Here is a 12962-nt window from a genome sequence, read left to right on the forward strand (position 1 = left end):
GTAGGTGTTGTTCAACTATGCATCTGATAGAGACTTATGTCCATCTACACAATATTGCATTCAACTATTTAACTAAGAATCTAAGATGCCCTGTATCTTGTATGATGATAGTAAATAGTTGAAATTTTCTGCCCTCTTAAATAAACACAGTTGAAATTTGAAAAGCATTGGGCTTTCTTTTCTTTTCTTTTGGAACAAACAGAAGCCAACTCTGTTTTAAAACACTTTTTATCCTTATCGAAACCCCCTAGTCAAAGTCACATTAGTCAGATGCTTGACTTCCTAAGTAGTTCTACAACATAAAGAAAACAAACCAAAAGCTAAAAATAATAACTAGAGAGCCGAGGCACACTTGACATCTTCTCAACCTCTGTGCTGTTGAGCCTGAAGTGATTGTTTGGGCTCAGCACCACGTAGTGTACCAATCCAAGCCGGTGGCTGCATCCCGGTCTGCTCATAAACCGTATCAAGAACCGGTGGCAACATCTTGTAGAGTCCAGCAATATCCTTCATCGCGTTACCGTTACCACCACCGTTCATCCCCTGTTCCGCACCACCATGGTTCCACACACTGATCTTTGGCTGCAGGTCCCTGATCGCAAGAGCATTGGTTTTGGCGATTTCCTGATAAATGCCATTGTTGATCATCAAGAAGTCTCTCATGGCTGAGTAATCATTGTTAACTGCGCCTAGGAGGGTCTTGAGATAAGTCCCCTGAGCATCGGCCATGGCGACAAGTCCCTCTGCATCTTTCTGTTTCGAGTAGAAGGCAGCATCAGCTGCAGCTTTCGTTGCTTCCGCTTGCTTCTGCTTCTCGTAAAGAACAGCTTCTGCTTGCTTTTGCTTATTGTATAACTCCCAGTTCGCTTCTTGCACTTGTTTGAAATAAGCAACAATGTCATGTCATGTTCCAAAATAGTGAGAAAGAGAGATATCAAGCAGAGATCCTAAAAAACTGAGATGTGCATTACCTTAGTCTCATACTCAACGCTGGCTTTACTGAGGAACTCAGCTTTAAGCTTCTCTGTCCGAGTCAATGCATTCATTTTCTCAACTTTAGTCTGAAGCTCAGCCTCCCTTAAAGCAACAGCCTTGGTTGCTTCAACCTCAGCCACACGAGAGTTTTGGGACAGAGCAGCCTTCTGAATCGCCAATGCTGCATCAGCCTTAGCAACAAGAGCCTCTTTCTCATTCTGAAACACTTTGACCTCAGTCTTCACCTTGATCTCCTCTTTTGTTCCTTCTCCAAGCCTCTGAGTAGAGATGATCTTTGACTCAGCGTCAATCTTGGCTGCATTCTGGATAGTGAGTCCAGTCCTTTCTTTGGCACCAACCTCTCCCTTCATCTTTGCCTCTGCGACATCAATCTTGGCTTGGTTTGCTGCCTCCATCTGAGTTTTCTGGCCCAAGTAAGAGAAGTACTCATGTCCAGGCACATCAACGAGCTGCTTCACATTAGCGTTGTAGATCACAAGACCAAACTGGTTCAACTCAAGTTGAACCTTGTCAAACACTTCCTTCTTGAACTCCTTTGTTCCTACAATGCCACAATTAAATCGTCATTCATATAAGCAAACAGAAAGCAGAGTTCTATATATGAAACAATTGAATCCGTTTCAAAAGAGTAAAAAGATTCGAACTTTTAAGGGTTTCTCGGAGTATCTCAATGTACCATCTAAATTAACAAATCAAAGCAACAAACAACAAAAAAGAATCGAACTTTAAGGTTTGTTTTACCTTTAAAGACCTCTTCCATGGTCATGGAGGCAACAAGAACACGAGTCTCTCCTTCGATAACACCCTGAACAAGCTCATTGACGTGGTTGGAGTGCTTATCGTGTTGAGACATAAGCATGGCGTACAACAAGAGAGCGTGAGGGTCATCAACGCGCGGGCCGATGGTGAAAACAGCGGGGATAACAAAGGGAAGTTTCTCGGAACTCATAGCCTGGACCTCGAAGGTGTAGTTCACAGGAGAAACGTCGAAGACGGTGCAAGACTGCCATGGAAAGACCCATGACTTCTTGGCAAGCTTGATGTCTTTGATCCCACCACCGGTGATCGCAAGATACTGCAATGCTTTAGCGACTCTGTAACTCATATTCTTCTTTGGTAATAGCCTGGTAGGTTTTGTTCAGATTTAGGGTTTTTTTTTTTTTTCTTTCTGAAAACGAGTTTGTTTTGCGTCTTTGTTAGAGAGATATCACAAAGAGGCTTAATTCTTATATATTTATAGGTCCGTAATACGCGTTGTTGCGTATATAGGAAAACCAAAAAGGGGAAAAAAATAATATTCCTTTTAATTATTCAATTTACGCGGGCTAATTTTATTTTTCTTTGTTGTATTGAACAATATATTCTATGATATTGTTCTCTTGTAGTATCTATGAAATTTCATTTCAATATTGATTACTTTACTATATTATGTAACTTTTACTTTTGAAAAAAAAATGAATGTTACAAGATTTATATAACTATGTGAAAATCTTAATAGTTTGGAGTTTGGACATCCGTATAGGAAAATAATTTATTTATTTTGTTTAATGATAAATACATGTATATATAGTTTCTTTATAGTTTTAGTGGTGTTTTGTGTTTATCTTTGGGTTTAACTTTATTTATGAGGGTGTATTAATTGGTGTAGATATAGGTGAATCATCCAAGAAACTTCGGACATCTATATCGTATCTAGATTTAATATTTAAGAAATTTACGGCATCAAAGTAATTTATTATAGCCAAAACTTTTTTACAATTTTTTTTTTAGCTACTAAATTTCTACGTTTTTGAAGTTTGTAGTTGAATTTAGAAATTTCTACGATTAAATTTACTAGAGATAAGTTTTCACATAGTTAATTTTAATCCAGTAATTAAAAAATTTTACATAAAATCAGGGATAATTACTGTACAAAGATTTTACCAAGATCACAATGTTTTTGTTTTTCACCTATTTAACCAATTAACGCGTTACGCGTGGACTAACCACCAAAACAAAACCAAGATTTATGCCGTTATTTTCTCTCTCGCTGTGACCTGAAATATCACAGCTCCGTCGTTTTATCTTTTCACCCCTTTCGTCGTCTTCGTTTGATTTGTCTTCTTCTTCTTCTTCTTCTTCTTCTTCTTCGTCGATCGTTTCATCAAAGAGAGAGAGAGAGAGAGAGAGATTCAGAATCTCTCTTTTCCCGGGATATAAAATGGTGGATTCCGGGAAAGAGTTTTTGATGTTAGATAGCTACAATAGCATCCCATGGCTAATTTGGATCCAATTGTTCGTCTTCGTCCTCCTCTTACTCCTCCTTTGTCTCGTCGGAGTCTTCTCCTTAGATATCGGAGATGATAGTTTCTCTTCTTCTTATTCTGATTCTGTTCCTTCTACCTCCTCCGGTTCATCTCTTTCTAAGAGATTTCTTTCTGGGAATCCGCTTCCGATTAGCCACCACGGTTTGGGTTTCTCCGTCAATTCGAGTCACGTACAGTCTCATCAGGTAACTTAAATTAGCTATCTGTCTCTTTTAATTTCGTCTACAGATTCATAGATTTAGTCGTACCTTTGCTCTACGTTGACTTGCTTTTTTTGTTTCACAACCTGAGATCTGAATTTAGATAATTAGTAGTTTAGTAGGAAGTAGATTCCAGAGTGGGATCGATGTTGTTTGTTTCTTCATTAAGCTTTTTTCTGGGAATGGGAAGAAGAAAAAAAAAAGTAATGGGGGATTTGTTGGAGGTTTATGGAACTTTAGGGGTTTAGATTGCAAATTAAGAATTAAGGGAGAAGAAAGTGGCAAGCCATAATTAGCTGTAAAGTAGCCTAGCCCACTTTTGAATGTTAGTTGTAGCTAAAAGTTTAGATGATGGCCTTTTTTTTCAATGATCTGGGTTCTGAAATTAGCAAATAGTGAAAAAGGTAGCAATCTAAACATAGGAAATGTGATCTGGATCATATAGTTGCGGTTAATAGTCATTTGTTAAAGGTCTTTGACATTGATTCCATATAACAAGGTAGTTTTCTCAGTTTTTATGTGTTTTTTTGGTCTCTCGATCTGTGTTTGGAAGTTTTTGATTTCTTTTAAGTGTCTCTTTCCAATTTTGTTGGTTTGTAGCATTCAGGTAACTAGCCAAGGTTAGGTTGGTAACTTGGTATTTCCTTTGGTTTTAAGTTTTGGTTGCTTAGGTCTCACAACGTTGTCTAGTTATTATTTCTTTAAGCAACAATTAGCTTCCTCTCTTGGCTTACACAGTGTTTGTGGTGCTAGGCCTGTTTCAGTAAGAAAGGAGCTGAAATTTTATTTGGACGTTTCGATTTTGATTCCGGTTGCAAACAAAAACCTATAAGTTTAAGTTACGTTTCTGACATTTAGATATTATGGATTCAGAAAAGAGTTTGTATCAAACAGTCCTCTTCAAAGTTTTTGTGGTCACTCTGTAATTGCATCACAGACCAGTTTACTGGATTGATAAAAGTACACGCATAGGTGTTGCAATATAATATGCTTGATCACTGACTTGTTTCTTTGATTCATTGTTTGTTAATAAACTAACTCATCCGTTTTTTGTAAGCACAGGTTGGAAGCTCTCAAAGCATAAAAGGAGAGATAACACCAGCTGTAACAAGGAGAGTGACGACAACAGAGGAAGAAGCAGAGGGTTCGTTGGAGAAAGATTCGAGTCATAGTTTGCATCATCCGTGTAATTTGTTTAGGCTGGCTGGATCTGCGTTTCTAAAATGTTTCGGGATTGACAGGACTACGGAAGAGACCGATGATTCTTTGAGACAAGAATCAAAGAAAGAGAGATGATCGAAGCTGTAGCTTGTGAATAGAAGAATGAACATAGTACATAACACGTTTTTACTATGTGTTGAATATCGTATAGCTATTGAGTAGGAGAGACTAAAGAGAAATTTGTAAGTGTATATGAAAAGGTGGAAATTGTTGGGGTTAACACGAACGGAGTTGACGCAACTCAATTTGTTTTTTGTTTTTTTTTTGTTTTTGCGTGAAACATTAGTGTCTCGAAAAGTGAAGTCCATGATTTGTTGAGCAAGACGTCACATAGTGGTATCCCTCTTGTAGTCCTTGGGAACAAATCCGACAAGCCTGGAGCTTTGTCCAAAGAAGCCTTAACCGAGGAAATGTAAGGCTTAAACCAAAAAAAACACACAAAAGAATTGGCATTCTTACGCAGATAGAGAAGTCTGTTGCTTAATGATATATCTTTCTTGCAAGAACTCCACCAACATTGATCACGTTATTGATTGGCTTTTGTAAAGCACTCCAAATCAGCAAGCTAAACTTTGCGCCAAAAGACGAAAAGTCAACTCTCTCCAGATCTTCAAAAAAGTTACAATGTAAAAAATCAATAGTTCAAAAAAGTCAATGTAAAAAAATAATTAGGCAAAAATAAGTCGATTATCTTCTTTTAATATAAGTCAACAAGAAAAACATTAATCGCCAGAAATAAAATATAAGTCAGATAAAAAAAAAGTCAACATAAAATAAATACGTCCATCAAGAATAAGACCAAACAAATTGACGAGAATTATTATGAATCAACAAATAAAATAACCACAAACAAACATGACATTACACAATTGAGTTTGTAAAAACCAACTAATCAATATTAATATAAAATAAGTAGTAGTAGATCTTATATTACAAGATTGTATATTTGTATTGTAATATATGAATGCTAGTGAACATAGAAGGTACATAATCAACATGTTATCCTCATAAATTGATCGATATAGTTAGTGAACTAAGATTTTTCTTTGTAATACAATGTTAGGTTCACTAGCAATATCAACCAATTTGTAAAAAAAAATTGAGGGTAGTTTAAGCATGTTGATTCTCGATATTTTATTGACGAAATGTTGGGTCTGGCTCTGTTTAACAATCTCCCACCTAACTTGCTTCTCATTGCTGTTGAGAGTGATTTTGTGCTCTGTTAAGCTATATGAGGAATATTGTCAGGAACATTGTTCCATATTGATGTTGGTTAGTTAGGTTTATTTAAGAGTATTAGATTGTATGAAAGGTTTTCGAGAAATAAAAATTCCAGTTTTCCCTTCTGAAATTAAGATTTTTTGCTTATTTTTGGCACATGTTTTGCTTATTATTTTGCTAATTTAATTTTCATATTAAACATGTGCAATAATTATTAAAAGTTTTGTGTTATTCAATTAATACAAAAGAATTTTGGATTGTTTATGAATTCAATTATTATGTTATTAGTTCATGATTCTAGACACTTTCTTTACAAAAAAAAATTCATAGAAACTATCATAAAAATACATGAATTGTTTGGAAGACTTTAAAAGATTTTAGAAAACTAATCAACAAAACTCTCTAACAATCTTTAACAATCTTTCACTTATTCACTTTTAACTATTTTGTTGAACTCTTCAAAAATCTTCATAAATTAGAATCTAATACCATCCCCTTAATTCCAGGAAACAAACATGCGAGAGTTCACCGAATGACAGAGAAACTTCTTCTCTGGGCACTGTAAGGTCCTAGTCGTCCATCTAAGTTTGTTTATAATCTCAGAAAGCATCAAAGAAGAGAAGCAGCTCGTCCATCCTCCTATGGATAGGAACCATTTCAATCTTGTCTTTTTAAAACTTGGGAGCGTACTAGTTAACTGTCAAGGTTCTCTTATAGATTGTCAGCAATGCGGAGTCTCAATAGATCTTTTTGAGAGAGGCCGCCCTTCTTTATTTGGTGCGTTAGGGGTGAAATTTTTATTTTCGATTGTAACATAAAATAGAAAAAAATTGAGAGAGGCCGCCCTTCTTTATTTTCGATTGTCAGCAATGCAGAGTAATTTTTTTTTTTTTTTACAATCAAAAATAAAAATTTCACCCCTAACGCAAAAGTTGTATACAAGTCACTGTCTATTTTTTTTCATCAACATAAACATAATGTTTGGTTTAAAGACGGGAAATAGAATGAAAACAGATTTTGTTTCTCAAAGATTCATAAGTCTACCAAGACCAGATTAAAAAAAAAGTTATAGCCTAACATTCGTCCTTGGAAGAGTGAACTCTTCACGTTTTCGTTCATTACACTATAAAATTACCAACTTCACGGGGGCTTTGACGGCTTCCGCGACCGCGTTTAATTTTCTCGACCAAGGGAACGTATCTTTGACATAAAGTGTTGTGTAATCTACACACACATATCACAAGTCAGTCAACCTGTAGAGTCAGACAAACTAGTAGAGTCATCCAAAGCCACTTGGTTATTTTTTGTTATATCATATACCAAAGTCTTTAAGAAAATGCATTATAAGACTCATTCCAACTACCGAGTGAAGTCACTATAAATATATAATACAAGATTGTCTGTCTCTCTTCACACATGTAGAGATACAAAGTTGTCTCTCTGATCCCTAACTGCTCAATAACTCATCTCTAGAGTTATATATCTGATCTGCTCCTCTCACCAATACTATCAGATCTCGATGGACAAAATAGTTAGACGAAGCGAAGAAGAACCTTATCTATGGATTCCAATTCAGTTTCTCGACCAAACTGTCATAGCTATCTTCAAGTGTCTTGGTCTTCTTTGTCCGACTGCGAAGAAAACTCCGGTGACTTTAAACCAACCGGTTAGCTTTCCTTTAACATTATTTATTACTAATTATTTTCTGTTGTTTTTTAAAATGTTCATAACTAAATGAACACAAAATTATTCAAATCTGATATGTTAAAAAAGATTGCAAAGTTTTGGACGTATATTTTAACGATTTTATGAAGCGTTTGTGTGTGTGTGTTTTAATTATTATTTTTTTAGTTTGGGCCATTTTTTAGCTATTTTATTTTTGAAATGTTAAAAAAAAAAATCCTAGTTAATGATTAATTTATAGAAAGAATACGTCTGATTTAGTTTGGATGACGATGATAACATCATATTTTATGGGTTTTAATAGGTGCCAAAGTATGTTGTTATAAGTAATTTAATGAATGAATTAAGGGTATCTAAACCTGTGTAATTTGCATATATATAGGAGGAAGAAGAAGATGTTGCCATGAAAGACGATGGTGTCGTTTTGTTGACTAGAGGCCGCATGAAGGCCAGAGCAAAGAAAAAGGATAAAGAAAACACTAGTAAAGGTCGTCCTGGCCAAACTAATAAATTACTCAACGCAGCAATAGACACTTCTGCCTTGAACAAAAAGCAAATAGAAATTTCTGGGGATTAAGAAGAAGTCCTGGAATCAAAACCCCCCAAGAGACTTATTATGCACTAGTTTAATACCAATGAGGCGTTCAAAGTCGTACCTTGCTTATTTTTGTTTCCTCCTTTTCTTAATTTCTTTCAAGACATCAATATTTGACCCAAAGGTGTATATGTCTTTTATAAAAAACGAGTAACTCAAGACCAGAACTATATATATGCTTTTGAATCGGGAATAATTGTTGAAGGTTGAACCCATATCATTCTTGACCAAAGCATAAGCATGTATAAACGACTTGATTTGACAGTTTTTACCAAACTTTGTTTGGCTATAGTAATTTTGTACCTTGTGTACTGATTATTAATTATAGTAGCTTCCAGCAAATTAATAATTTATGTCTAGTTTTTAATATGTTGTTATGTCTTTAACATAACTAAAATTTATTTATATTTTTAACAGAACATTATTGAGTTCGTTAAGACCAATCAACTTACAACAGAAAAACTTCATCGCTGGTCTCCACGAGTAAACGCCTAAATTCTTGTATTTAAAAAAACAAAAGTTCTTACAACTCACTAGTGGCGACCACGAGAACCAAACGCCACTTTAGTTTACATTTGTTTACTATATATATTTCCCTCGTGGCTTTGGATGTAGCAATAAGCCAATTAATAAAGCAATTATAAACTTAATATAAACATATCTAATCGTAAGAACATCATTTCACGATTAACAATTATACATTCGACAGTTTAGTTTGATTCAAACTTACCAGAAGAAACTAGGGGAAATATTAAAAAATTTCAATATATATAGTCCAAAATTCGTCATCGGAGGACGACAAGTGAACTGTTTTCGTCTCTGTTTTTCCAATACTATATGAGTATATGTTAAAAGCTGAGATCATGTAGGAAGTTTCTCATAATACAAATAGCTAGATTTTCTTATAATAAACTAAATCTATAAAAACTTAAAATCTGAAAATTAACTAATTCAGTTGTTGTTACTTTTTTATTTATAAATCATAAAATAAAATTATCTATCTAACAAATTCTATTATGCATAATTTTAAATTATATGTTCATATTATTTAAAATTAATACTAGTTAATACAATAAAAATATTAGTATGATTAAACAAATTATGAGAGTTGAAAATATACTAGTATTGTGAAACTAACTATATTAGTATTTATAGTTTTATTATTGATAATATGATATATGGTATAATATATAACAATTAATAAAATTAATTCTATTTAATAAGTAATTTGATAAGTCTAGATTATCAATAATACTTTTTTAATAATTAAAGATTACATAACAAAATAACAAAATAAGTATTCAAATAAGATTATCAAAATAATATTAAATTAATAATATTATATTGTTGAGAAACTTAAATGAATTTCTCACCAATGGATACATAAAAATAAGAAAAATTTCTCAAATTTCGTAACAAAAAAACAATAATATTACTCCATCTGTATTATAATAGATAATTTTTTTAAGATTTTCACCAAAATTTTTTTAAAAAATGTTGTATTATTATTAATTATTTTTATTTTATATTTCTTTTAGTATCATTTACTCATATTTTTTTTACACTTGTCATTGAATTGCATGAATATATTTAATTATTTATTATAAAATTAAAAATATTATTCGTTATTTGATTTTAAGAATAAAAGTGCATTAAATATACTAAATCAACTAGATTAGGACCCGCGGTACACCGCGGTGCAAATTATTTATAACTAAAACATTTAAATTATCAATTTTATTTGTTGGTTAAATATGTTATAATTATATAATTATTTTTAATTTTATGATTTAAAGTTTAAACCATATAATACCGCAATATAATTTGTTTTTTATATAATATTTTTTTAGTCAATTAAATTTGATATGTCTATTCTCTAATACAGATAATGTTAACAAAATAATGAAATGATGTTTTACCCGTGTAACACCAATTTAATGATATTTTAAATTTATGTAAATATCGACAAACCCGTTCCGCTATATAACTCCGTTCCGAGATATTTTAACTCGCACTATATCATCTTAATTTTTTATGGTTATTGTCTTCTATTATAAATATTAGCTTGAGTTGCTATGTTAATTATTAAGATTGTAACCATTTACATTTTATAAGATTGACGCTTCTTATAAAGTTTAAATATTTATAATACTTAAAATTCTTAAAACGGTTGAGTTTTTCTCATATTTGAAGTTTCATAAAAGTTTAAATATATTACTAATATTTTAAAGGTCTTTTAACTTTTTAAAAAGTTGAAATATTTATAATATTTAAACTTTATAAATTTGAAACTTCATGAACGTTTAAATATTATTAATATTTTTAACATTTTATAAAGTTTAACTTTCTAAAAACTATAAATATTTATAATAATTCTACTTTTTATAAAATATAAATATTTATAATATTTAACTTTTTAAAAATCTTTAATAAAGAATCGGAATAAACCAAATAATTGTTTTTTAAAGTTTGAATGTTTGATAAATCAAAAATTTTGTATTATGAATCATTTTGGTCTCTTTTATAGTATGACTCTAAACCATTGCCCAATTTTTTTAGGCGAAGTGGGATATTATATCCGTAAATTGAGTAATATATGTCTGTTTTTAAAAATTTGTATTACATCATATGTAGGAAAAAATCACAATTTTTATTAACTAAATGTATTATAGAATAATTCAAGATAATTTAAATATAAGTTCAAATAAAAATGAAAAAGAATCACATATATATTTATGTTTAAATGAGGTAGACAATTTTTCTTATTTTTTAAAATCTTACTTATAATTAATTTGAAATTTTTGGTAACTAATATTAAACTCAATGCATTAAATGCAAAACGTTCCAAAAAGTATTTTTGAGCAAAAACTGCTGCAAAAATATTAGTATAGATCATCATATGTGATAAAAAAAATTATAGAATATCGTCATATACTTGATGATACTGATTACTGAGGAAGTATATGGCGAGAGACTTATGTCATCAAGCTACCTAAAGCCACATGCTTATCTTCAGTAATAACAACAATTATAAATATATGCGTGAATTTATTTAATTTCTTATTTTTTTCTCTTTTTTCTGTTGTCAACTAATCAAAGACTCAAAAAAAGGGATTTTTATTTTATTTTATTCATATTCAAAACTCAAAAGTAACGATTTACGAAAACGTTTTTTTATAAAAAAAGAGTCGCACCAAATACCGAGCAATACCGAGTTAGCCCACTATAAAAAAGGCAAAGTTGTCTCTCTGAGCTCTCTGTCCAATCACACCCACATCTAAAGAACAGCTGCTTCACTCCTCTCACCAAATTTAATCCGACTTGAATAAGAAATTTTATTCATCTTACCATCTCGATGGAGAAATCAGATAGACGAAGTGAAGAAGCAACTTACCTATGGATTCCTCTTCAGTGCCTCGACCGAACTCTCAAAGCTATCTTGAGATGCCTTGGTCTTTTTCATCAAGATTCTCCGTCGTCGTCTCCGGGAACTTCAAACCAACCGGTATGTTTTCGATAAATATGGGATATTTCTAATTTCTGGTTGCTGTGTATATATGCCTCTACAAAGTGGTTATGCATGAAAAAAATTAGAGGGGGAAAAACCATTTACTCTCTTCTTCGAAGTATGAACTCAAACTTGTGTTTCTACTTGCAGGAGGAGGAAGAAGAAGAGGATGTCACCGAGAAAGAGGAGGTCGTTGTGACGTCTAGGGGAATGAAACACGGCGTCGTTGTGACAAGTAGAGCCATAAAGAACAAAACTAACAGAAAGGGGAAGGAAGGAGTCAGCTCAGGCCGTCGTGGCCAACACAATTAGCACTTCAATTACATATTGTTTAGCTCAATTATTATTTGCAATAATCAGTTTAATTTTAATATCGTTGTCATTGCACTATTTACTTTTTATTTATGATATACTAGTAGTATTAACAATTTTATTCTACCGACACACAACAATTAAAGCTAGTTTCATTTTGTTCTTCAAAGTCTTATTGTTGATATTTTTCTCGGAAAAGAAAATCACAATACATTATGTACGTTGATTGTGATGCGGTGGGGAAGCTAAGAATGGATAGAGATGAGAGTCCTTCTCTCAGGTCCTACTCAAGGTAAGATCTTTATGGGGGTGATAATCCTCCTCTCTAGGCTTATACAAAGCTCTTTTTAATATAACTCTTTATTATCAATTCAATAAGTGTCCATACATGTGAGAGTTTGATCCCCTTTTAAAGGGATAATCATATCTAAAACTAAGAGAAGAGATAAACATCAAATATTCTAATTCTAATCCTAAAAGTAAAGAGTATATCTTCTTCTAACATAAAATAGAAAACTAATTCTAATCCTAAAAGTAAAGAGTATATCTTCTTCTAACATAAAATAGAAAACTAACATAAATACTCATTGAAAGCTACGTAAAGACCACATAAAACCCGTAACTTGTTGGGCAAGAAACACAACACCAAGGCCCAACAATAATGAATAATATGCTGCATCAGATTGTCGCTGTTTTGATATGATTTGGGTTTCACCATGAACCATCATGAGAACATAACCAGTATCAATATTAAATGAAGGCATTTATTATCCATCTCTATCGAATATATCTGTCCAATGTTAAACATTAAAGACGTACCTAATTAATAAAATTTGGATTCATTTTATTAACAGTCAACAGCTATTTCGTCCTACCTAGCTACCTCAAATTAATTAGTATTAACTCATACTTGCGAAATG

General features: G+C 32.3%; 4 protein-coding genes across 5 annotated transcripts; 3 read left to right on the forward strand and 1 right to left on the reverse strand.

Moving 5' to 3' along the window:
- Nucleotides 1–156: 156 nt before the first annotated feature.
- Nucleotides 157–2207, reverse strand: LOC104727125 (flotillin-like protein 3). Of its 2 annotated transcripts, none has more exons than XM_087471730.1 (3): nt 1738–2207; nt 972–1537; nt 157–875 (listed from the first exon to the last, which is right to left on the reverse strand). In XM_087471730.1, exons 1-3 carry the CDS (start codon nt 2099–2101, stop codon nt 690–692), a joined length of 1116 nt encoding a protein of 371 aa, XP_087327856.1. In that variant the 5' UTR covers nt 2102–2207; the 3' UTR covers nt 157–689. The 2 variants fall into 2 exon arrangements, with proteins under 2 accessions (XP_087327856.1, XP_087327857.1); XM_087471731.1 differs by having other exon boundaries at nt 157–878; nt 974–1537; nt 1738–2202.
- Nucleotides 2208–2983: 776 nt separating this feature from the next.
- On the forward strand, nt 2984–5045 carry LOC104727128 (uncharacterized). Its single transcript, XM_010446143.3, has 2 exons — nt 2984–3487; nt 4565–5045. Exons 1-2 carry the CDS (start codon nt 3197–3199, stop codon nt 4796–4798), a joined length of 525 nt encoding a protein of 174 aa, XP_010444445.1. The 5' UTR covers nt 2984–3196; the 3' UTR covers nt 4799–5045.
- A 2299-nt stretch (nt 5046–7344) lies between these two features.
- Nucleotides 7345–8571, forward strand: LOC104727129 (elicitor peptide 2-like). Its single transcript, XM_010446144.3, has 2 exons — nt 7345–7610; nt 8010–8571. Exons 1-2 carry the CDS (start codon nt 7464–7466, stop codon nt 8202–8204), a joined length of 342 nt encoding a protein of 113 aa, XP_010444446.1. The 5' UTR covers nt 7345–7463; the 3' UTR covers nt 8205–8571.
- A 2869-nt stretch (nt 8572–11440) lies between these two features.
- Nucleotides 11441–12158, forward strand: LOC104727130 (precursor of elicitor peptide 1-like). The gene is made up of 2 exons (XM_010446145.3): nt 11441–11727; nt 11881–12158. Exons 1-2 carry the CDS (start codon nt 11578–11580, stop codon nt 12040–12042), a joined length of 312 nt encoding a protein of 103 aa, XP_010444447.1. The 5' UTR covers nt 11441–11577; the 3' UTR covers nt 12043–12158.
- Nucleotides 12159–12962: the final 804 nt, after the last annotated feature.

Source organism: Camelina sativa, chromosome 11 (genome assembly GCF_030686135.1).
Source record: "Camelina sativa cultivar CO46 ecotype springtype chromosome 11, ASM3068613v1".
In the NCBI taxonomy this organism is placed as follows: Eukaryota; Viridiplantae; Streptophyta; class Magnoliopsida; order Brassicales; family Brassicaceae; genus Camelina; species Camelina sativa.